General features: G+C 44.4%; 1 protein-coding gene across 7 annotated transcripts in view; it reads right to left on the bottom strand.

Moving 5' to 3' along the window:
- LOC103721475 (elongation factor Tu, mitochondrial-like) overlaps positions 1-26,123 on the bottom strand; it is a 65,967-nt gene that overhangs the window by 14,267 nt on the left and 25,577 nt on the right. For 5 of the 7 annotated variants that reach the window (XM_039129883.1, XM_039129885.1, XM_039129882.1 and 2 more), the window contains one exon: positions 691-1,239. The exons of the other annotated variants lie outside the window; for them this stretch is intronic. In XM_039129883.1, coding sequence (XP_038985811.1) covers positions 691-1,239 — 549 coding nt within the window. The remainder of the gene's footprint in view (positions 1-690; positions 1,240-26,123) is intronic. 7 annotated transcript variants of the gene reach the window in all.

Raw genomic sequence — 26,123 nt, 5'->3', positions numbered from 1 at the left:
GGTGACAAATTGTTCTATGTCACCTGTCATGTGTCTTGAACAGCCGCTATCTAGATACCATCGTCTATCCTTCTTATTGGCTGTAAGACACACCTGCAAGCAAAATCAAGGATATACTTTAGGTACCCAAACTATGTTGGATCCTTCAGGGTTAGTGTTCGATGTTCCTTTTGGAACCCAAATTTTCTTGTATTTTAGCTTGCCTTTTTCACTTAATTTGTTATAGCTAAATTTTCTAAAATTACATTCGTATGTTTTGTGTCCTACTTTATTGCAGCAATGACAAATTGTACTTTTATTTTTGCATTTAACAAATATGTTCTTTAAGTATTTTTGCTTTCTATTTGTTTTATATCCTAATCCTGTTTTATCATATACAGCTTTTTGATTATCAAGAATCATATTTAATTTAGTTGAACTAAGTGTAAATTTGTTTACTAAGGATTTATATTTTTCTGCATCCTCTTTTAGTTTGAAGTTTTCAAGAATTAGACTTTTAGTTTTATTTGTTAACTTTCTACTTAATGTTTCATAGTCATTAGACAGTTTCAGCTTTTCTTTTATAAGAAATTGATTTTCATCTTTTAGATTTTTATTTTTGTTGATTAGCTTCTTGTGTTCTTCCATAAGATCTAAAAATGCATCATGTAATTCTTCTACTGTAAAATCACACTCAAGTTCAGAATTTACCTCATCATCATTGGCCATGTAGCAGATTTGAGCCGTCTCTTGTTGATCTTCCTCTTCCAAACTTGATTCCTCACTTTCACTCCATTCAGCCATGAGGGTCTTCTTCTTAAGTTTTCTTGTCATCCATTTCAATTCCGGGCAATCTATCTTGAAGTGCCCGGGCTTGTTACATTCATAGCAAATTGGCACCTCTTTTTTCTTTTCTTTGTCTTTTTCCTTTTCCTTGCTTGAGCTGCCTTTGAGGAAAGGCTTCCTTTTGTGGAGTCTCTTCTTACCTCTCATGAATTTTCTGAATTTTCTTGCGAGCATAGCCATTCCTTCTTCATCATATTCCTCCTCATCATCAGACTCCTCTGATTCAATGTCTTGTCTTGGAGTTGTGGACTTCAAGGCAATGGGTTTCTTTTTCTTGACCTCTTCTTCTGAATTTTGCTTCATGATCAACTCATGGGTCATAAGTGACCTAGAAGCTCTTCCAATTGTAGTGTGTTGAGGTCCTTTTCTTCTTGAATTACGGTTATCTTGGCCTCCCAAGCTTTTGGTAGAGACCTGAAAATTTTTCGCACCAATTCAGAGTTAGTATAAGATTTGCCTAAACTCTTTAGTCCATTTATGAATTCCATGAATCTAGTGAACATTTCAGTTATGGACTCTGTGGACTCCATTTTAAACAATTCATACCTATATACTAACATATTTATTCTCTTTAATCTGATTAGTTCCTTCATGTGTGACCTCTAGTTCATCCCAAATTTCTTTGGCGGAGGAGCATGTAGATATTCTGTTGAATTCATTTACATCTAGTGAGCAGTAAAGTACATTAATTGCTTTAGCGTTTAATTGTGCTAGTCTTCTATCATTATCATTCCAATCTATTTCAGGTTTAGGAATGATTGTGCCCTCTATACTAATTGTGGGTGTGTATGGTCCTCCAGTTATGATACTCCACAAGTTATAATCTAGAGCTTGAATGAATATCCTCATCCTAGCTTTCCAATATGTGTAATTAGTGCCATTAAACAAATAAGGTCTATTTGTGGATTGCCCCTCGCTCATAGAACATCCCACTTGGGTTGCCATGATCTTTGACTCTTGATCGTGAGATCAACAAATACTATGAGAGCACCTTGCTCTGATACCACTTATTGCCCGAAGTAATAAGCTAAGAGGTGGGGTGAATTAGTTTTTCTAAATTTTTAGTTCCTTAATGAAATTGATGGATGAATGAATCGCTTAGTTAATACTAGTTGAGTGCGTGTAGTGAAAATAGAAAGACATACAAGGCAAACACACAAGTATAGTGGTTCGGTGCTCTCCTAAGCACCGATGTCCACTCCCCAAGCGTCCTCTTGGAAATTCACTATAATCCCGCGGATTACAATTGAATTATTTTCCGGGCTCACAATCCAAAAACCTTTACACTTTGGTTTTCCGGGATCACCAAAAACCTACGTTGGTTTTGCGGACTCACCAACCTACGTTGGTTTTGTGGGCTCACCAACAACCTACACCGTTCGTTTTACGGGCTCACCAACCAACCTTACAAGAGGTTTGAAAAGAAAGAAATTTAAAGCTCCTAAATGAGCAAATATAACAAATATGAACTAAGGAAAGAGATGAGCAATAGTTATCGCTTTGAGGATGCTCTTCTCTTCTTTGCTCAGGTTACCTCACTTCACAATGAGTTGGTGGAGCTGTTGAATGCACTTTCAGATTTGCTCAACCACCTTCTTTTGTGATTTGAATAAAGCAACTTGATGAAGAACGCTAGGGCTTGCTTTAATCTTGAATACTCTTTGATTTCTTGCAAAAGAATAATTCCACTGATGAATAGTATCTCTTAAATACTTCTCAACCTCTATTGGTTACTTTCCATTCGTTAAATTTGAAAAACTAGCCGTTACTAGCCGTTGGGAGGTCAAAAAGTACTTCTGCAGAACTAGCCGTTATGCCCTTGCCCGTGATGGGGTCGACCCAAACTTTTCTGGGGTCGACTCAACTTACTGTTCATTAGATTTGGGATCAACTCAACTTACTCTGGGGTCGACTCAAACTTCACTAGGGTCGACCCCTGCTACAGTGGGGTCGGCCTTCTCAGGAACCACAGAACCTTTTATTTTCGGCTGTTTTCACTGGGGTCGACTCAACCTTTCTTCGGGTCGATCCATACTACAGTGGGGTCGACTCAAGCTCCATTAGGGTCGACCCTCTCAGGGATTTCAGAGACATGGTTTTGAGCACATATTCTTGGGATCGGCTCATGTTCAGTTGGGGTCGGCTCCATTGGGGTCGGCTCAAGTGTTCCTAGGGTCGGCTCAAGAAAACTTGGGGTCGGCCCTCTCAGTAAATTCGAGAGAGTTGTTTTCTTGATGCTTCAAACTGGGGTCGGCTCAAGGTTCTTTGGGGTCAGCTCCACTCACTGTTCATCTGTGCCATTTTTCAACGGGTGTGCCAGATGGTTCCAAGATGTGCCAGGGTTCACTCCACTTCCTCTGGGGTCGACTCAATTCACACTTTCCTGCATCTTAACGTTAGATTAATTCATATAATCAATGAGACATATTTCAAGTAATTTTGAATGTATACCTTTAATAATGAAAATTACTATTTTACCCTTAAGAGTATATTTTACTTGAAACTTTGCTGAATTAGATTTAAAGACGCTCTTTCATATTCTTATCTCGTTGTTAATCATTGGGAGTCATCTTGATCTCATTCTTTCAACGTATCAAAGAATGTAGTGTTAATTAATGGTGTATCAAGTTAAGTCATACTATTAATTTAATATTCCCTCAATTGTTGTGTTAATCATCGAAATAACACTATCATCCCCAATCTCTCCCATTTTGATTATTACAAAATATTGAGTCTAGGCAAATTGACGCTTGTGTTAAGATTAAGAGTTTTGATTTGGAAAATGCTTAAGTTGCTGAATTTCAGCTTTTCTAAATTTGAAAGTGAAATCTTCCCCTCTTTCATCCAAATATTGCCAATTTGAACTTTTGATTTTCTCCCTCTTACTCTTATATTTTATTCAAGATGAAGCTTCAAAAGTTTGAGTTAAAGCAAGAGTTTCAGGTTATGTATCGAGGCATGAGAAGTATGTGCCAAATTCAGAATTTTGTTTTTAATTGAAGTTTAAGGTGTAGAAAATTTTTATTGTTGCACATTGCTCCCCCTTAAGTAAATATCCTATTAAATTTTTAGCTTACTTCTCTCTTTTTTTCACTTCTCCCCCTTTTTGTTATCGAAAGAATATATAACAATGAATGAGTAGTAAAAATAACTGATAAAGTCCAAATGCCATAGTTCAAAATGAAACATTGTAGTACATTGAAGCCAAAAGTACAATGTTCATCAAATAAAGTGCAAGATACATCCACAAAGCAAAATACATATCAAAACTAGATAGATCCTAGGCACTAATCGTGATATGCTCCTGTAGGAGGGTCTAAGGGCTGTGATCTAGTTCTCATTCTCCTAGCATAAGTGGCAAGAGGAGGTCTGGTTTGATGAGACTGAGTCTGTCGTGGAGCTCTGTGAAATGGATGACTCTGTGCCGAAACCTCTGACTCAGCTGCTCTGGGCACATATGGACCATGAACCTCTCTCTCTCTAATGCTGTCACTCGGTCCCTGAGGCCTGTTAGTTGAGCAGAATATTCGCTAATCTCAGTAGTCATACTATCCATTCTGCTCATCATGCCATCAGAGAGAATCCTCACCTGAGCTGACACGAGCTCAGTCATCCTACTCCAGTATTCTTCTGTACATCCCATAGGTGTGGATGAAGAAGTCCCTGCCTCTGAAGGTGCTGTAGGATGATCCGCAGGTATCTCAGGCTCAGGGATAGAGTATCCAATCTCTGGTGTGCATCACCCTCCGGTGCATGTACCCCTGCACCACGCACCCACTGATCGTCCACCTTCTCATAACCCATGCGCACTAGGGACCGTGCAATGTAGGTGTCGGTAAATAGCAAATGCCTGGATATCTCTCCCTCTACACACGTTATGATGGCTAAATATCAAGGTGAGTACCATATCATAGGGCAAGGAGACTCTCGATTTGCATATGGCCTCACGCATCTGCCTAATGATCATAGCTGGAAGATTCAGAGGAATACCCTGAATAACATGCTCCATAATGGCCAAGTCTCGCTCAGATATATGATCAAATCTCCCACTTTTTGAAAATAGAATCCTATCTATGAAATTATGCTCCATAATAGCCTCATCTCAGCTGACAAAGAACTAGCTATTACATTTTCCTAGTAATCAAAATCATCTCTCAAAAATCAGCTGTAGAGCTCTCATCTTGTTCTCTGGTTTTTCTGGTGTGGCTCTTTCACAGGGGAGATGAAGCAACTCACTTAGGCTTTCCTCTGAAACACGAACTCGTACTCCTCGGACCTCAGACACAAGCCCTTCCGAACCAACTTTTAGAAAGGCATAGAACTCACGAACTAAGCCCGGGTAGGTCACTAAATCTAGGGAGCAAAGATACTCCCATCCTTGACTTCGAATCCAATCACCCAACTGGAACCCTTCTTGATCCAAAAATTCGGAATGGATCCTTCTCCCCGTGGTTACCGATCTCCCTGCATATTTAGCAAGTTGAACTGAGGGGGAAGGAGGTGGAGGAGGCTCCGCACGTGTCTCACCTTGTGGAGAAGCTGTAGAGGACTCTCTAGGACGCCCTTCTACAACGGTTGGCCGTGAAACCCTCCCGGATCTCTTGGCAACGGCTCTCTTGGGTTCCATTTTTACCAAATACTCACTTAGATCTTGATCCAATAGCTTGGGGAGACAATCTACTACTGTTTGAAAGTGATTGGAGGGAATTTGAGAGCAAGAAATTTGATTTGGGAGAGGGTACAATGAACAGTGATGCCCTAATGTAGCTCACGGGTCCCGCCGTTGGGTCGACCCCAGATTTCGCTTGGGTCGACTCAAGGAGGGGTCGACCCCATTCTGGCTCGGGTCGGCCCCGATTAGGCTTAAAGAAAAAAAAATAATTCTTCTTTCTGATCCTTACCAAATCTTTATGGGACATTGATTTATGTGTGAGGAGTCTATAAATGAATAATTTTACTAATGTTTCATGGGATTTTCAAAATTGGAGGAGAGTGTCATGAGACAACTTGTTCCTTTCATTTATTTTTAATCAAAGGGATCACATATGCCTAATTCCCTCCTAAGCATCCAAAATCTATCTTCACTTAAAGATTTTGTAAATATACGGCTAATTGTTTCTCGGTACACACATGCTCAATACATACATTCCCATTTTGCACATAATCTCTAATGAAGTGATACCTTATTTCAATGTGCTTTGCCTTAGAGTGCTGAACAGGATTTTTGGTAAGATTAATGGCACTAGTGTTATCATATTTTATACGAATGTTGTCTAGTTTGATTCCATAATCCTCTAGCTGTTGCTTGAGCCACAGTACTTGAGCACAACAACTTCCGGCTGCTATGTATTCGGCCTCAGCCATTGACAATGCTACTGAATTTTGCTTTTTGCTAAACCATGATACTAAGTTATTTCATAAGAATTGAAATGTTCCACTAGTGCTCTTCCTATCTAATTTGCATCTAGCAAATCTGCATATGAATACGCAAGCAAATCTAGACAAGAGTCTCTAGAGTACCATAATCCTATGTTTGTGGTTCCTCTTAGATATCTAAGGATTCTTTTGACAGCACTTAGATGTGATTCCTTAGGGTCCGATTGGTATCTGGCACATATTCCCACACTAAATACTATGTCAAGTCTACTAGCAGTAAGGTAAAGCAAAGATCCAATTAAACCTCTATAAAGTTTCATATCTACACTTTTCCCTTTTTCATCTTTGTCTAGCTTACTAGTGGGGTTCATTGGAGTGCCTATTTTTTTGTGATTTTCATTACTAAACTTCTTTAGTATTTCCTTTGTATACTTAGTTTGATTAATGAAGATCCCTTCCTTAGTTTACTTGATTTGTAATCCAAGAAAGAAATTTAGTTCTTCCATCATGCTCATCTCAAATTTTCCTTGCATTAATTCAGCAAATTTTTTACAAAGATTATCATTAGTGGCACCGAATATGATATCATCTACATATATTTGTACCACTAGCAAATTTTTGTCTTTTCTCTTAAAGAAGAGTGTTTTATTTATGTGTCCTCTACTAAAATCATTATTTAACAGAAATTTGCTTAATCGATCATACCATGCCCTAGATGCTTGTTTCAATCCATATAGTGTTTTATGTAATTTAAATACATGATCAGGAAATTCATGATTCTCAAAACTAGGAGGTTGCTCTACATATACTTCTTCTATATACCCATTTAAGAAGGCACTTTTTACATCCATTTGATATAACTTGAAATCCATAAAGCATGCAAAAGCTAGAAGTAATCTAATAGCTTCTAATCTAGCCACGGGAACAAATGTCTCTTCAAAATCTATCCCTTCTTCTTGATTGCATCCCTTAGCTACAAGTCTAGCTTTATTCCTTATAACTACTCCATTTTCATCTAACTTATTTCTAAAGATCTATTTTGTTCTAATTACAGAAATATGCTTTGGTCTCTCAATTAATGTCCATACATTGCTTCTTTTAAACTGATTCAATTCTGCTTGCATAGCATTAATGCAATTTATGTCATGCTCAGCTTCTTCATAAGTTTTAGGCTCTATTTGTGAAACAAAAGCAAGATAATCATTCAAATTTCTAAGAGATGATCGAGTTCTTACCCCTTGAGATGGATCGCCAATAATTAAGTCTTTGGAGTGACCATGTGCATACCTTCATTCTTTTGGCAAGTCTTGAGATTGTGATGGCACATGATCATCTTCCTTTTCTTTTTCATCTCCCTTTTCTTGATTTGGCAAGTCATTAAGATTCAGATTTTCAAGCTCAAAAATTCCTGCATCATCATCAAGAATACTTTCCCTCTTACGAGACTCACTATCAGACTCATCAATAATAACATTAATTGACTCTTCAACTACAAGAGTTCTTTTGTTGAATACTCTGTATGCCCTGCTAGAAGTAGAGTATCCTAGAAAGATACCCTCATCTGACTTGGCATCAAATTTGCCCAGATCTTTCTTGCCATTGCTTAAGATAAAACATCTACACCCAAATACTCTAAAATATTTAGCAGTTGGTTTCTTATTCTTCCAAAGTTCATAAGGAGTTTTTCTTGTTATGGGACGTATTAAGACACGATTTAAAATATGGCAAGCAGTACTTATAGCTTCAGCCCAAAAGTACTTTGGGAGATTTGACTCACATAACATCGTACGAGCCATTTCTACCAAAGTCCTATTTTTTTTTTTCAACAACCCCATTTTGTTGAGGCGTTCTAGGTGCTGAAAATTGATGTGAAATACCGTTCTCATTACAGAATTTTTCAAAGTGTTTGATTTTCAAATTCAGTTCCATGATCACTTTGAATTGCAATTAAGGTGAAGTTCTTTTCAGTTATGATATTTCTATAATATTTCATAAATGCTGAAAATGCTTCATTCTTATGTGCAAGAAACGAAACCCATGTATATCTCGAGAAGTCATCCACTATTACTAGTCCATACTTTTTTCCTCCTAGACTTGTGGTTCTAGTGGGTCCAAATAGATCCATATGAATAAGTTCAAAAGGCCTAGTGGTTGATGACAATGTTTTTTGATTTGAAAGATGATTTTGTTTACTTTCCTAATGTGCATGGTCCACAGATTTTGTCTTTTTCAAAAATCAATTTTGGCACATCTTTTATCAAGTCTTTTTCGACTAGTTTTGATATTAAGTCCATTCTAGCATGTCCTAGTCTACGATGCCATAGCCAATTTGTTTTATTTCTCTTTTCTTCATTAGTGATTAAGCATAACCTAATTTTCTTGGCAAAGTCATTAAGATCTACCATATAAATGTTTCCATGTCTATGTCCCATAAGTACAATGCCATTATCTTCAGGATTTGTGATTATGCATACTGAAGCTTCAAATGAGACTTTAAGACCTTACCACAAAATTGACTTATGCTTAATAAATTATGTTTCAAACCATTAACTAATAACACATTTTCTATAAAAGTGGATGGAGGGATACGAATTTTACCATTTCCAATGATAAGTCCTTTTCCATTATCTCCATAGGTTACCACCCCACCCTCCTTAGATTCCAAGGTGACAAATTGTTCTATGTCACCTGTCATGTGTCTTGAACAGCCGCTATCTAGATACCATCGTCTATCCTTCTTATTGGCTGTAAGACACACCTGCAAGCAAAATCAAGGATATACTTTAGGTACCCAAACTATGTTGGGTCCTTCAGGGTTAGTGTTCGATGTTCCTTTTGGAATCCAAATTTTTTTGTATTTTAGCTTGCCTTTTTCACTTAATTTGTTATAGCTAAATTTCCTAAAATTACATTCGTATGCTTTGTGTCCTAATTTATTGCAGCAATGATAAATTGTACTTTCATTTTTGCCTTTAACAAATATGTTCTTTAAGTATTTTTGCTTTCTATTTGTTTTATATCCTAATCCTGCTTTATCATGTACAGCTTTTTGACTATCAAGAATCATATTTAATTTAGTTGAGCTAAGTGTAAATTTGTTTACTAAGGATTTATATTTTTCTGCATCCTCTTTTAGTTTGAAGTTTTCAGTAATTAGACTTTTAGTTTTATTTGTGAACTTCCTACTTAATGTTTCATAGTTATTAGATAGTTTCAGCTTTTCTTTCATAAGAGATTGATTTTCATCTTTTAGATTTTTATTTTTGTTGATTAGCTTCTTGTGTTCTTCCATAAGATCTAAAAATGCATCATGTAATTCTTCTACTGTAAAATCACACTCAAGTTCAAAATCTACTTCATCATCATTGGCCATGTAGCAGATTTGGGCCGTCTTTTGTTATTTTCCTCTTCCGAAATTGATTCCTCACTTTCACTCCATTCAGCCATGAGGGTCTTCTTAAGTTTTCTTGCCATCCATTTCAATTCCGAGCAATCTATCTTGAAGTGCCCGGGCTTGTTACACTCATAGCAAATTGGCACCTCTTTTTTCTTTTCTGTCTTTTTCCTTTTTCTTGCTTGAGCTGCTTTTGAGGAAAGGCTTCCTTTTGTGGAGTCTCTTCTTACCTCTCATGAATTTTTTGAATTTTCTTGCGAGCATAGCCATTCCTTCTTCATCATATTCCTCCTCATCATCAAACTACTCTGATTCAACGTCTTGTCTTGGAGTTGTGGACTTCAAGGCAATGGTTTTCTTTTTCTTGACCTCTTCTTCTGAATTTTGCTTCATGGTCAACTCATGGGTCATAAGTGATCCTAGAAACTCTTCCAATTGTAGTGTATTGAGGTCCTTTGCTTCTTGAATTGCGGTTACCTTGGCCTCCCAAGCTCTTGGTAAAGACCTGAGAATTTTTTGCACCAATTCAGATTAGTATAAGATTTGCCTAAACTCTTTAGTCCATTTATGATTTCCGTGAGTCTAGTGAACATTTCAGTTATGGACTCTGTGGACTCCATTTTAAACAATTCATACCTATGTACTAACATATTTATTTTTGACTCTTTAATCTGATTAGTTTCTTCATGTGTGACCTCTAGTTTATCCCAAATTTCTTTGGCGGAGGAGCATGTAGATATTCTGTTGAATTCATTTACATCTAGTGGGCAGTAAAGTACATTAATTGCTTTAGCGTTTAATTGTGCTAGTCTTCTATCACTATCATTCCAATCCATTTCAGGTTTAAGAATGATTGTGCCCTCTATACTAATTGTAGGTGTGTGTGGTCCTCTAGTTATAATACTCCACAAGTCATAATCTAGAGCTTGAATGAATATCCTCATCTTAGCTTTCCAATATGTGTAATTAGTGCCATTAAACAAGGAAGGTCTATTTGTGAATTGCCCCTCGCTCATAGAACATCCCACTTGGGTTGCCATGATCTTTGACTCTTGATCGTGAGATTAGCAAATACTATGAGTGTTAGATGTATGCCCTAGAAGCCAATCTGGCTGACACATTATTAATTCTAGGACATAAATTTGTACATGACTTTATTATTATTGAATAATAAATGGGCATCTTTTCATTCATATTGTTTATGTGTCTACGAATCGTCCAAGGAATTAATAAGATGATGATACATATTCTCAAGGGTTGAGAATTTGAGCCATGCATCATTGGTGATTAATTTCTAAATGCTCCTGATCAATGGATCATCACGAGGACGGTGATCGATCCGATCAGTGCACAGATCGCTTTCCTTATGGATGGACGAGACTCGAGTCCACAGTGTAGGGACACTGAAGTGATAGTGCAGGTGCTTGTTAGAGAACAAGGGTACTGAGCGTGACCAAGACAAGAAGTCACTTGGATGTCTATCCACTCGTCAGTGACTTGCTTGATGTTACAGTAGTGTAACTGGTCCTTTGACCTGTGGTGCTTCGGCTATTCACAGTGAGGTTATTGTAGTTTGAATGCACATTTGCATGGTCTCTAGTCATATGAGTCCTTGTAGTGTAGATTAGTTGCAGTAGGTTCACTGTAGGAGTAGAGTATGCACTTACATGGAATCTATCGATCTTGATAGAAGAGGAGTGATCCTATATGATTTATTAGACTGAGTTCTAAGACCTTGGCCAGGGCAATAATATAAAGTGGAGAAAGAGTTTTTCAGAACTCAAGTTGAATAAATCTAGACATATGACAGACGACGGAGTTTGACGAGCTATCCATGACCTCCGGTCTGTAGGAATTCACGATAGAAGGACTGTATCATACAATAACTGCACCTAGAGGTTCATCATTCTATTCTGCTGGGTAGCCACTACATACTGGTAGGTGTCACTGGTGGATGGTGACTCACAGGGATCATCTTGATGGTCGAAAATCCCTGGTGAGTTGAGTTGAAATTGTTTCAACCCATTGAAAGAAGTTTTCAATGATATTGTGATAGAGATCGCAATATATCTCACTACCAATCAGAATAGAACCTATGGGGTCACACACATTAGAAGTATTGATCGATCCGATGGTTGAATTGTGATTAAGAATCACATATGATCAATTAGATTGATAAATGAATAACCCGCTAAGAGTTAGTGGTTAGAAGAAGGAATAATTGCAATCGGATTGCAATTTAATTTAATTAATTGGATTTAATTAATTGGACTTGATCATGAGTCCTACTTGGAGTAGGATTCTTGGAGTCCTAATTGGATTAGGATTTCAAATTAAATTAGAGTCCTACTTGGAGTAGGATTCTAAAGTCCTAATTGTCTTAGGGCTGAAATTTAAACAAGTCCTGATTAGATTAGGATTTTCTTAAGTCCTAATTAATTAATCTAATTAATCAAATGACTTCTAATTGGATTAGGATTGAAGAGTTCAATTGAGTCATGGTTCAATTAAATTCTAATTGGATTTAGATTTGGAGGAATTAAATTGGGTGCACTTAATCCTATTTTGAATAGGATTGGACCTAGAACTAGTCCTAACCCAATCCCCACTTAATTTGATTAAGTGGGGCCAACCATATGGGAGAAGAGGGAGGGGCCTACGCCCCTCCCTTGGCTGGTGGCGTGAAGGAAAAAGGAGGGGCTATGCCCCTCCTATTTTGAATTCGCAAAGGGATAAAGATGAGCTCCTAAAATTTAGGAGCTCATCTTTATCCACACACCATAAAAGAGGGGTTCAAAGGGGCTCCGAATTTTTCATGATTTTTCTTGAGATTTTTGGCGGCAAGGAACCTCCTTCCATTTCTCCTTTCAGCCACAAGGAAGCAAGGGAAAAGAAGCTCTTGGCGTAGTCTACTTCATCCCCTTCCTTGGTTCCAACGCGAAGGAAAAAGAAAAGGCTGCGGGTTTTTGTTCTCCTTCCATTGAACCATCCTTCTTCTTCCTCCTCCCTTAGGCATTCAAGAGTTGATTGATAGAGAGGATATCAGCCATCAATAGCCTTCTCTGCAAGAGAGCTAGCACCCCGGGGAGATCCAAAGACTTCGATCGACTCACTACTTCGTGTGGATACCCGTAGAGGCCAGACGCGTGTGCGGCTTCCACTGAACCCTCATCAAATACAACGTTAATCAGATTTGCGGAGACCATCTACCCGCACAAGGTGAAGATCTGATCTTCTTAATCATGATTTTAAAATGATTTAATAAGAATTTAATCCTAATCTATCTATAAATGGTTTTAAAATATGTTCATGCGATGAACGGGATATGCACGTCTTTCCGCTTCATATCTGAAAATTTTTGAATTTTCAGAGGCATGTGACAGATCCTAACAATGAGAGCACCTTGCTCTGATACCATGTTGCCCGAAGTGACAAGCCAAGAGGGGGGCTGAATTGATTTTTCTAATTTTTTAGTTCCTTAATAAAATTGATGGATGAATGAATCACTTAGTTAATACTAGTTAAGTACGTCTAGTGAAAATAGAAATACACACAAGACAAACACACAAGAAGTATAGTGGTTCGGTGCTCTCCTAAGCACCTATGTCCACTCTCCGAGCGTCCCCTTGGAAATTCACTATAATCCCGCGGATTACAGTTGGATTGTTTTCCGGGATCACAATCCAAAAATCTTTACACTTTGATTTTCCGGAATCACCAAAAACCTACGTTGGTTTTGCGGGCTCACCAACAACCTACGTTGGTTTTGCGGGCTCACCAACAACCTACACCGTTGGTTTTACAGGCTCACCAACCAACCTTACAAGAGGTTTGAAAAGAAAGAAATTTAAAGCTTCTAAATGAGCAAATATAACAAATATGAACTAAGAAAAGAGATTAGGAATAGTTATCGCTTTGAGGATGCTCTTCTCTTCTTTGCTCAGGTTACTTCACTTTACAATGAGTTGGTGGAGCTGTTGAATGCACTTTCAGATTTGCTCAACCACCTTCTTTTGAGATTTGAATGAAGCAACTTAATGAAGAACGCTAGGGCTTGCTTTAATCTTGAATACTCTATGATTTCTTACAAAAGAATAATTCTACTGATGAATAGTGTCTCTTAAATACTTCTCAACCTCTATTGGTTACTTTCCATTCGTTAGATTTGAAAAACTAGCCGTTACTATCCGTTGGGAGGTCAAAAAGTACTTTGACTCTTGATCGTGAGATCAGCAAATACTATGAGAGCACCTTTCTCTGATACCACTTGTTGCCCGAAGTGACAAGCCAAGAGGGGGGCTGAATTGATTTTTCTAAATTTTTAGTTCCTTAATAAAATTGATGGATGAATGAATCACTTAGTTAATACTAGTTGAGTGCGTGTAGTGAAAATAGAAATACACACAAGGCAAACACACAAGAAGTATAGTGGTTCGGTGCTCTCTTAAGCACCTATGTCCACTCTCCGAGCGTCCCCTTGGGAATTCACTATAATTCCGCGGATTACAGTTGGATTGTTTTTCGGACTCACAATCCAAAAATCTTTACACTTTGATTTTCCGGAATCACCAAAAACCTATGTTGGTTTTGCGGGCTCACCAACAAACTACGTTAGTTTTGCGGGCTCACCAACAACCTACACCGTTGGTTTTACGGGCTCACCAACCAACCTTACAAGAGGTTTGAAAAGAAAGAAATTTAAAGCTTCTAAATAAGCAAATATAACAAATATGAACTAAGGAAAGAGATAAGGAATAGTTATCGCTTTGAGGATGCTCTTCTCTTCTTTGCTCAGGTTACTTCACTTTACAATGAGTTGGTGGAGCTGTTGAATGCACTTTCAGATTTGCTCAACCACCACCTTTTGAGATTTGAATGAAGCAACTTAATGAAGAATGCTAGGGCTTGCTTTAATCTTGAATACTCTATGATTTCTTGCAAAAGAATAATTCTACTGATGAATAATGTCTCTTAAATACTTCTCAACCTCTATTGATTACTTCTCATTCGTTAGATTTGAAAAACTAGCCGTTACTAGCCGTTGGGAGGTCAAAAAGTACTTTTGCAGAACTAGCCGTTATGCCTTTGCCCGTGCTGGGGTCGACCCAAACTTTCCTGGGTCGACTCAATTTACTGTTCATTAGACTTGGGATCGACTCAACTTACTCTGGGGAATGATGAGGTCCCATCAAATTCATGCGGCCAAAGGGGCCGATCTGGCATAGGACATTAGACACTTGCAGCCAAAAATGCCCACGCGCAGGCCCTTCCCAGCTTCTGCGTGTGGCCCCCTGCAGTAGCACACTGCAGCAGGCCCCGACCAAGAGCATAACCAAGGGACAAGTGGCAACCATCCGCGCGCAAGGCCAAACAAGGAAAGCCACGGTCAGCCCGACCGAGAGCACAGCCAAGGGACAAGTGGCAGCCATCAGCGCGCGGGAGCAAACAAGGAAGATTATCACAAGATTGCACCCAGCCAAAGCCAGCCGACCGAGACACATGGCAGGCATCCAAGCATCAGCGCCGGGCCAAACAAGGAAAGCACATGCGCAGAATCAAAGGAGCTTGCAGGCTCTTCCATAGAGATTTGGCAGGAGAAAGCACAGGCGGCCAGGATGCAGCAGGCCGCAAGATGAACGCACACGGGATGGCCACGCCAGCAATCCGTGGGAGCAAAGGGCAAAAGCGGTGCATCCCTAAAAATTAGGGAGAACATCTCGGCAAATTAGGAAGCGCAGCCAAGCCATCCAACGCAGCGACCAAATCAGGCTTCGCCCGGACAAATGGCGACATCAGCAAGGGACACACGCACAGGCCAACCAGACAGCCAATCCCGAGCGCCCAGCAATTGCAGCACATGGCCGCAAGGGGCCAAACTTGGTTAGCCCATTGGCAGCAAAATTAGGAGATCCTTATCATTTGAATTAAATCCAAAATAAGCCAAGGCAATCAGCCTATAAGAGGAGCCATTAGGGCCCTTAGTCCGGCATGGATTAGCATTGAATTTCAGCTTTGAGTCAAGGGTTGTATCCTTTTGTTCTTTCTTTCGGCCGAAAGGCTTGGGCTAAGGTGGAGAACATCACTCCCCTTAGATTGTTTAAAGCATCGCAAGGTTCCTTCCGGATCTTGCAAGGAGTCCTTTGTAATCGTTGCTTATTGGAATACAAGAGTCAATTTCGTCCAAACCATTGAGCCCCATCATTGATTCTTCCCACCGCCGGCAGCAACAAAGCTTCTGCACACGGCGTGGTTCCAAGGCAGCAAGAAGGAAGAGAGATACCCACATCAAGCCTGTCCCAACGCACGACAACATTCAAACCTTGGCGCGGGGTTTAGGACCGCAAAGCCCCGCGGGCCAACACTGGTGCTTTCCTTGAGAAACTTCAACAGAGATCGTCGGGTGGATCGTCTTCGGTCCAAATCCACGGAAGGACGATCTCAAGGGTATCCTCTAACTTTTCAGATCTATACTCTCCATTGTTCTTGTATTGAGGTCTGAAAGTCATTGTAAATCTGTAAAAAAATTCTGATTGTAAGGGGTTAGGTTCCATGGAGTCGGGTAGTGATTCATTCAGCCCGCAAAGGCTCTTTGAAACCATTGAAAACAACGCCGAAGTTAATCGGGTGTTGGAACATTTGGTAACCTCTTTGGCCGCCATAAGAAGAGAAGGAAATGACAACATAGAAAGGCTAGAGAGGATGTTTGCAGAAAAAAATAATGAGGGAGAAAGAAAAACGAGAGAAGATAGGAGAGGAGGAAGAGTTGAATGTGGTAATACTTTTGTTGATAGATGGGCCGATGGCATCCCTACGGAGGATCGGCCAAGAAGTATGGAAAGACCCATGAGTGAGCCCGTAGGTAGTCCTCATCCTTGGAGGCCTCATGGCCGACGTGCACACGAAGGAAGGAGCAAGGATCGGGTGAACCGTGAGGACGGAGTTAGGGGTTTCGGTCCAAATGAGAGGGGAGGTCCGAAAACCTAAGATTGAGTTCCCATCTTTTGGAGGAGGAGATCCTTATGAATGGCTCGATAAAGTCGAGCAATATTTCCAAGTATATGAGATCCCTAGAGAGGAAAGGGTGACCATAGCTAGCTACCATCTTGAGGGGAGAGCCAATAGGTGGAGGTGGCTAAGAAGCATCTAAGAAAAAGAGGGGAACTACTTGGGGTGGACGGCTTTTGTGCAGAAGTTCATGAACCAATGGGGGCCTTCACCAACCATCAATCACCACGGCCAATTGGCCAAGCTCAAGCAAGAAGGCAAGGTGCAAGCATACATCGACGAATTTCGCCAACTCCAAACCATGGTGGAGGGTTGGCTGGAAGAAGCACTACTTGGCACCTTCGTGGACGGGCTCAAGCCTTGGCTCGCCAAAGAAATCAAGCTCAAGCAGCCCGGCCGCCTTCAAGAAGCAATGAGGATGGCAAAGATCCTTAACCAAACCAACACCAATGACCGGCGGCCAACCAAGGAGAGCTCCAATCGCAATCATGTCAGCCTGCTGCCATCCAAGTCCCAACCGGCCGCAAGCACTTCCAAATCTCAACCTCAAGAAGTCAAAAGATTGTCCCATGAAGAACTACAAAGGTACTTCGACAAGGGCCTATGCTACAAATGCAGCGCAAAATGGAAAAGGGGCCACCGGTGCAACCATGGCCAAACTTTTGTCATAAAGCTCCTCGAGGAGCCAGAAATTTCAGATGGGACTCAATCCGAGGACCACTCATCCGACGAGGAAGCTGTACATGCCTTTGCCATCCGTGAATGCCATACTCCGGAAGGCCTAGAAGAGTCGGATGGCGACGATCCCACTGCAGCAGAAATTTCTGCAACCACCAATGCAGCCGGCTTGGAGGATGAACGACGAGGGGAGCCACGCATGCCAACCTCAGCCGACCCACTTGCAGAAATTCCAGCAGCTGAAGATGACTCTTCATGCCACGCCATTAGCAGCGCCGATTGGAGAATTTGGGACCGGATCCGAGAAGCCATCAAGCTAGACGTTCGGGCTCAAGAAATTATTGAAAAGGTTGAGGCAGCTGCAGATGGGGTAACCAATTTCAAAATCCGGGATGGCCTCATCTTCTACAAAGGGTATGCCTATGTCCCTAACACTCGAAACTTAAGACAAGACATATTAGATCATTTCCATAGTAGCAAAGAAGGGGGACATGCCGGGTGGTTTCGCACCTATGTGCGCATCAAAAACTTTTTCTTTTGGGAGGGCTTAAAGGCTGAAGTGAAGAGGGTAGTGACCCAATGTGATGTATGCCAATCAGTGAAGTATGACCCTAGGGCACCCCCAGGCCTCTTGCAGCCCCTTCCAATACCCGGGATGATTTGGGAAGACCTATCCATGGATTTCGTAGAAGGCCTTCCCAAAAGTCATGAGTTCGAAGTAATCTTGGTCGTAGTAGATCGACTTAGCAAGTATGCCCATTTTATAAACCTCAAACACCCCTACACTGCTAAGTCCGTTGCCAAGGCCTTTGTGGAAGTAGTGGTCCGATTGCATGGCATCCCAAGGACCATCATCTCCGACCGCGACCGAATCTTCCTAAGTGATTTTTGGAAGGAGGTGTTCTCACTTCAGGGCACCAAGCTCAAGGCAAGCTCTTCATACCACCCCCGGACTGATGGACAGAGGTTGTTAATCGTACCTTGGAGTAGTATCTTCGCTGTTTTGCCACAACAAACAGAACCTTTGGTCGGAGTATTTGGAGTGGGCCGAATATTGGTACAACACTTCTTATCATTCGGCCATCAAAACCAGCCCCTACCAACTTGTCTACGGTCAGCCGCCAACAACCATGACTACCTATGAACCCGGCACGGCAAGGACTCATAAAGTGGAGCAACAACTAATCACTCGAGATAGATGATCAACCATGCAAAGAAGGAACTCCACAAAGCTCAACAGCGCATGAAAAGGTACTACGACACAAAGCATAGAGAGGTAACATTTCAACCCGGACAATATGTTTATTTAAAAATCAGCCCAAAGAAGCAAAAGGCACTTAGAAAAAAATTCAGCTTCAAGCTATCAAAGAAGTACTATGGGCCATATAAAATCTTGGAGAAAATTGGAGAAGTGGCGTACCGATTGGAGTTACCTCCCAGTTCACAACTCCATCCGGTATTCCATGTTTCTATGTTGAAAGAAAGAATAGGGGACCCCTCATTGATCGAAAGAGAACTACCTACATTTGATGATGAGGGACGCTTCCTTCTACAACCAAGAGAAGCCCTCAATTACAGAATATGGAGACGGGGAAGAGGAAGAAGGCCCGTGTGGCAAGTCCTCATACATTGGCGGAACACTCCTCAAGAAGAAGCCACATGGGAAGACTACGATGAAATCGCCCAACGGTACCCAGACTTCACCCTTGAGGACAAGGGTGCTCTCCAAGACGGGGGGATGTTGCAGACCCCAAGCGGCCGCGCCGTGCAAAAGCCCTGTCAAGCCAAATTCCATTGAGCACGGCCGAGGCCAACCTCGGCCAAGACCACCGCATGGGCCAAATCCACTGGTTGGAAGTCTGCCCAAGCAATGGCCGACCATGCCAGCCACCGGCTCAGCCCCGCGCAGTCCATGCCCAGCGCCTACGCGAGGTTCGACGCCCACCGCAGCAGCGCGCGGCCGACAGCGCGCCCAGCCAGCCACAGCAACGCGCGGCCAACCGCGCGCATAGGCAGCACCAGGCACGCGCAGCCCTCTACGTGCGCCCACTGCAAACGCGCGGCCACCAGCGCGCACGCCAGCCAGAGCGCGCACACGCCAGCCCGCACGCCCGCCCGCGCGCAATCCCGCGGCCGACAACCTGCGGCGCGCGGTCCTCTGCGCGCCCGATGCCCAGTCGCGCCCCTGCGTGCGCCCGCCAAGCCGCGCGCAGGCCTCCGCACACCCGAGCAGAACCCGGGCCGGCCAACGCCCGAGCGCCAGGGCGACCCAGGGCCGCGCGCACCAGCACGCGCCCAGCGCCCGCGCCCACCTGGCGCGCCCAGCGCCATGCATCCGCGCCTGCCTGGCGCACCCGAACCTCGCCAGGCCCAGGGACGGCCAGTGCACAGCAAGGCCGCCTTCCCGTTCCTCTCCAACACTTGGCACCCACGCAACTATGGGTTGCGTGCACGCCAGACATGGGCATGGACACGGGCGGCAACCAGGGGCACCAGCCCATGCATGCGCACTTGGGCGCACACGCAAAGAAGGCACAGCAAGCACAAGGCTTGGCCAAGGCTGCATCCGGCCGAGCGCTCCCAAGCCAAACAAGCCCAAGATCAGCACACGGGTCAAGCGCAGCCAAGGACACAGCAAGACATCCGAGCCCGCACACATTGGACCCGGACCAGCCAGCGCGCGCATGGCCAAGAGCCAAACATGGAAAGCCACGGTCAGCCCGACCAAGAGCACAACCAAGGGACAAGTGGCAACCATCCGCGCGCAAGGCCAAACAAGGAAAGCCACGGTCAGCCCCACCGAGAGCACAGCCAAGGGACAAGTGGCAGCCATCAGCGCGCGGGAGCAAAAAAGAAAGATTATCACAAGATTGCGCCCAGCCAAAGCCAGCCGACCGAGACACATGGCAGGCATCCAAGCATCAGCGCCGAGCCAAACAAGAAAAGCACATGCGCAGAATCAAAGGAGCCTGTGGGCTCTTGCATAGAGATCTGGCAGGAGAAGGCACAGGCGGCCAGGATGCAGCAGGCCGCAAGATGAACGCGCATGGGATGGCTACGCCAGCAATCCGTGGGAGCAAGGGCAAAAGCGGCGCATCCCTAAAAATCAGGGAGAACATCTCGGCAAATCAGGAAGCGCAGCCAAGCCATCCAACGCAGCGACCAAATCAGGCTTCGCCCAGACAAATGGCGGCATCAGCAAGGGACACGCGCATAGGCCAACCAGACAGCCAATCCCGAGCGCCCAGCAACTGCAGCACATGGCCGCAGGGGGCCAAACTTGGTTAGCCCTTTGGCGGCAGAATTAGAAGATCCTTATCTGAATTAAGTCCAAAATAAGCCAAGGCAATCAGCCTATAAGAGGAGCCATTAGGGCCCTTAGTCCGGCATGTTAGCATTTGAATTTCAGCTTTGAGTCAAGGGTTGTATCCCTTTGTTCTTTCTTTCGGCCGAAAGGCTTGGGCTAAGGTGGAGAACATCACTCCCCTTAGATTGTTCTAAGCGTCGCCAGGTTCCTTCCAATCTTGCAAGGAGTCCTTTGTAATTGTTACTTATTGGAATACAAAAGTCAATTTCATCCAAACCATTGAGCCCCATCATTGATTCTTCCCACCGCCGGCAGCAACAAAGCTTCTGCACACGGCGTGGTTCCAAGGCAGCAAGAAGGAAGAGAGATACCCACATCAAAACGGTCCCAACGCACGACAACATTCAAACCTTGGCGCAGGGTTTAGGACCGCGAAGCCCCACAGGCCAACACTTAGTTGATGGGGGCTCACGGTCCCAAGCCCCGCACCAAGCCCCTTTGTTGTTGCTCCTTGACATCCGCCCTTGCGGTGGTGGATGGTTTGGACCGATTTATAGGTAACGTTCGTTGAATCACTCAAATACAAAGACAATCAATAAAGCAAACTTAATGGATTCAACTCTCGAATTGATGAACGAAGAACGAAGAACAAACAAAGAAAAGAAAAATCTAGTAGAGCATTCAAGGATCTCTACTAGCCCAATCTAATGAAGAATCGTAAGGATCCCTCACTTAGCCAACAATCTAGTAGTGATTGATGTATCCCATACTAGCCCAAATCTAAGGCCTAACCCCCAGACCGAAATCGGCACAAGTCCCGCCCAAGCCTTTCGGCCGTCTCTCTACAAAAAGATACAACTCAATAATGATCAAAAGGATAGATAAAAAATCCTTTGAAGGGCCCTAATGGCTCCTTTATATAGGCCTAATGCCCATGTGTTGAAATCAACTTATTGGTGGAAAGCAATTCGAAATTCAAAACTATTCCAAATCAGCCACAAGGAGATCCAATTTGAATTTGAATTCCTTTGGCCATGTGCTGAATGCTGCTGGGTACTTGGACGCTCGAGATGCGTTGCTTGGTTGGCTGGATCGGGTGTCCCGTGCGAGTGCTGCCAAGTGTCCACGGTTTGGCTGATTTGGTATCCCTTGGTTGCTGGCTGTTGGCTGCTCCCGGGCTGGCTTGGACGCGGATCCTGGTTGGCCGGGACGCGTGTCCTGGTTGGCCGGGATGCGAATCCAGCAGTCTTCCTCCCGTGGATCGCTGACTTGTCCTCTTGTCCTCCTATTCTCGCGGCCTGATGCATCTTGGCTGCCCATGCACTTGCTCGCTGGTTTGCTATGGAAGAGACCGCGGACTCCTCGCATTTTACATGTGCTCTTTCTTCCTTTGCCCCCTTGCTTAGATTTGTGCCATGTGGCTCGGCCTGCTACTTTTGGCTGTGCGCTGCCTTTGGGGGCCTTCTTTCCTTCTTCGCTGGTTGGGCGCACATGTGTTGCATGTGCTGGCTGATGTGCTGCCCATTGGTTTGTGCTTGATTTGCCAAGTGCCAATGTGGTCAGGCTTGGCCAAACATAGGCTGATTTGCATGGGTTCAGCCTGTGCACATGTTGCTGGTTTGCATAGCTGCCATATTTGGTATGTGGGGATGTTTGTGCTTGCTAGCAGTGCGCGCGCAAGGGTGCTTACTGTTGGCTAGGCGCGCGCAGGGGCGCGCGCTGCTAGGGCACGCGTGGAGGGCCACGCGTGGGCTGCCGCTGCTGCAGTGGCTCGAGCGTGCGGTTGGCCGCGCGCTCGGGCTATGGTCGTCGGTTGTGCGCAAGCGTAGAGCGCCAAGCGTGCTTCAGCAAGGGTGGGCGAGCGCTGGCGGTTTGCCATGTGCGCGTATGTTGCTGCGGTCGGGCGCGGATGCCTGGATATGGCTGTGTGTGCGCACGGAGGGCTGCGCGCTGCTGGTGCGTGCACGGTCGGGCGCGCGCGGGCTGGTGGGGCGTGCGGAGTACCGCGCGCTGCTGCGATCGGGCGCGGGCGCCCGGAGGTTGCTGAGTGCGCGCGCAGAGGGTCATGCGCTGCTGGTTGTGCGCGCAGAGGGCCGCTCGCTGCCGGTTGAGCGCGCGCGGAGGTCCACGTGCGGGCTGGTGCGCACGCGGTTGGGCGTGCGCTGGCTGATGCGTGCGCGGGCTGATGGGGTGTGCGGATGGCCGCGCGCCGCTGGTGTGCGTGCGGAGGCCCGCGCGTCGGCTGGTGCATGCGCGGTTGGCCACGCGCAGGTTGTGGCCGTGCGGGCGCGCGGTGGGCAGCGCGCTGGTGCAGTCATGGCTGATGGTCCCGAACCTCGCATGGGCGCTGTGGAGGGCCTGTGCGGGGTCGGGCCGGCTACTGCCACGCTTGGCCAAAGCTCGGCCAAGCCTCCAAGCCATGGGATTTGCCCGAGTTTTGGCTTTGGGCGAGGTTGGCCTTGCTTGTCCCGGCTGAAATTTGACTCGGCGGAGCGGGGTTTGCAACATTCCCCCTCCCTTGGAGAATACCCTTGCCCTCAAAGGTGCGGTTGGAGTGCTCGTGTGCCACCACATTGTTGTCATCCCTGTGGTCGTGGGAGTTCCTGGCCATGTTCCTGCTGAAGTTAGGAATCAAATGCACATGAACATACCGAATGTAGAATATAAGCCCGTTTTGTAGTTTGTAGGTTGCGACGCCACCCGCTGCTGCTTCAATTTTTTTGTTGATTTCTTTGGCTTGGGCTTCTAGTTTGACAGCTTTGCAGATTTTCCCATTAGCATCGTTGGTGGCAATGCAATTGGTCTCCCTGTTGGCCACTTGGAATTCTGCCTGATGCACAGTCGGGGCTTGCATGATTGCCTCAATTTGGATAGGTGTTGCAGAATTTGTGGTGGTGGCTGAAATTTCTGCTGCTGCATTATTTTCAGGTGCAACATCGGGTCCTTCACTTGAATCTGGCTCACTATGCTCATGGATCATGAAGGCACGGCCGGTTGCATCTGGAGTTTTTTGTTTCGCTGCTTTTGTGATCTGAATTTGCAGCGACACCTTTGGTCTTTAGCTCGCTGCAAACATCCAGCAAAAGGGTTTGGCCGGAGTTGCAACAATGATCCTTTTTCCACTTGGTGCCGCACTTGAAGCACAACCCCTTGTCGATGAAGTTTTGCAATTCCTCACAGGTAAGTTTCTTAACCTTCTTGGCTTGCAGTCTGCTGGTGGCTGCAGCCGCCTCCTTGCCCATGGATGATGCCTTGAATTGCAAAGGCTTGCTGCCATTGCTGCAGATTGTTTCCACTGCTGCCATGCCGGGTGATTGGTTCTCTCCTGGGCTTGCCGCTGCAGAGCTTTCAACACTACTTGATTGTTGACTTTGGCTTGAGTTTGCTGCTGGAGTTTCGGCTGCAGCCTCAAGGTCTGTGGCGGCCAAGTTCGACAAGCCGTGGCTAGTCTTAGCATTACTCACATTATTGCAGAATTTTTTAGTAGCTTCTTCCTTATTGCAAAATCTTCGTGATCTCCCAAAAACTCCTTCACCATAGTCATCACCAATCAGTCCTTTCTTCCTCCTATCCATGTGTTCTCTCCGGCCTTCAAGCCTTCGAGCATGGAAGGGCTCCTCTCCGGACTCGATACTCTCATCATAGTACCCCTTATATCTCCTTTCTACCATATCACTTCGGCCCTCTAATCTTCTTCTTTGACTCATGTTCTTCCTCTGATTTTCTCTCTTCTCTACTTCATACAAGCCTCTAGACCGATCCTCCTCCTGGATACCATCGGCCCATCTATCTCCTCTCACTATATATCTCCTTTTCAATCTCTCAATATTAGTGTTACTCTCTCTTCTTATGTCGGCCAAAGTGTTCATGATATTCTTCAACACTTGGCCGTGTTTGGCATTACTATTCTTCCAAGACTCTACCATCCTTTGGTTATCTGAGTCTCCCCCTGACTCCATGATAGATTTGAAATTTCTATCCAAACAAAAAGTCCAAATACAAACCCCAAAATCCCTGCTCAACGTTGGTTAAAACCAACTTACACCCAATGCAGAAAATTCTGTCTGCAACAACTCCCAAAATCAGCAACTATTCCCTGCCTAAGTTGCTGTCTAATCCCTTTAACATTCAACACAAATAAACAGGAGTTTTCTATAGATGCCAGAAAATCAATATACTGCCACAATATAATCAAATCGTTGCAGAAAATCTGGTGTAATCAGCAAGTATATGTTGCAGAAATTTTCCAACCAACTGTAGACGTCAGATCTGAAATTTTCTATGTTCCGAACGTTACCTCCTTGAAGAAGATTTGTCTCAACGAGGGTGAGACACTCCCAATGAAAGCACCAGTTGATGGGGGCTCATGGTCCCAAGCCCCGCACCAAGCCCCTTTGCCATCGCTCCTTGGCGTCCGCCCTTGCGGTGGTGGATGGTTTGGACCGATTTATAGGTAACGTTCGTTGAATCACTCAAACACAAAGACAATCAATAACGCAAACTTAATGGATTCAACTCTCGAATTGATGAACGAAGAACAAAGAACAAACAAAGAAAAGAAAAATCTAGTAGAGCATTCAAGGATCTCTACTAGCCCAATCTAATGAAGAATCGTAAGGATCCCTCACTTAGCCAACAATCTAGTAGGGATTGATGTATCCCATACTAGCCCAAATCTAAGGCCTAACCCCTAGACCGAAATCGGCACAAGTGCCGCCCAAGCCTTTCGGCCATCTCTCTACAAAGAGATACAACTCTATAATGATCAAAAGGATAGATAAAAATCCTTTGAAGGGCCCTAATGGCTCCTTTATATAGGCCTAATGCCCATGTGCTGAAATCAACTTATTGTTGGAAAGCAATTCGAAATTCAAAACTATTCCAAATCAGCCACGAGGAGATCCAATTTGAATTTGAATTCCTTTGGCCATGTGCTGAATTCTGCTGGGTACTTGGACGCTCAAGATGCGTTGCTTGGTTGGCTGGATCGGGTGTCCCGTGCGAGTGCTGCCAAGTGTCTACGGTTTGGCTGATTTGGTATCCCTTGGCTGCTGGCTGTTGGCTGCTCCCGGGCTGGCTTGGATGCGGATCCTGGTTGGCCGGGACGCGTGTCCTGGTTGGCCGGGATGCGAATCCAGCAGTCTTCCTCCCGTGGATTGCTGACTTGTCCTCTCGTCCTCCTATTCTCGCGGCCTGATGCATCTTCGCCGCCCATGCACTTGCTCGCTGGTTTGCTATGGAAGAGTCCGCGGACTCCTCCTCGCATTTTACATGTGCTCTTTCTTCCTTTGGCCCCTTGCTTGGATTTGTTCCATGTGGCTTGGCCTGCTGCTTTTGGCTGTGCGCTGCCTTTGGGGGCCTTCTTTCCTTCTTCGCTGGTTGGGCGCACGTGTTGCATGTGCTGGCTGATGTACAGCCCATTGGTTTGTGCTTGATTTGCCAAGTGCCAATGTGGTCAGGCTTGGCCGAACATAGGCTGATTTGCATGGGTTCAGCCTATGCACATGTTGCTGGTTTGCATAGCTGCCATATTTGGTA

The sequence above is a fragment of the Phoenix dactylifera genome, chromosome 9 (genome assembly GCF_009389715.1).
Source record: "Phoenix dactylifera cultivar Barhee BC4 chromosome 9, palm_55x_up_171113_PBpolish2nd_filt_p, whole genome shotgun sequence".
Taxonomy (NCBI): Eukaryota; Viridiplantae; Streptophyta; class Magnoliopsida; order Arecales; family Arecaceae; genus Phoenix; species Phoenix dactylifera.
Note: the sequence above shows the minus strand (reverse complement) of the source record. Positions and strands in the feature narration are given on the sequence as shown.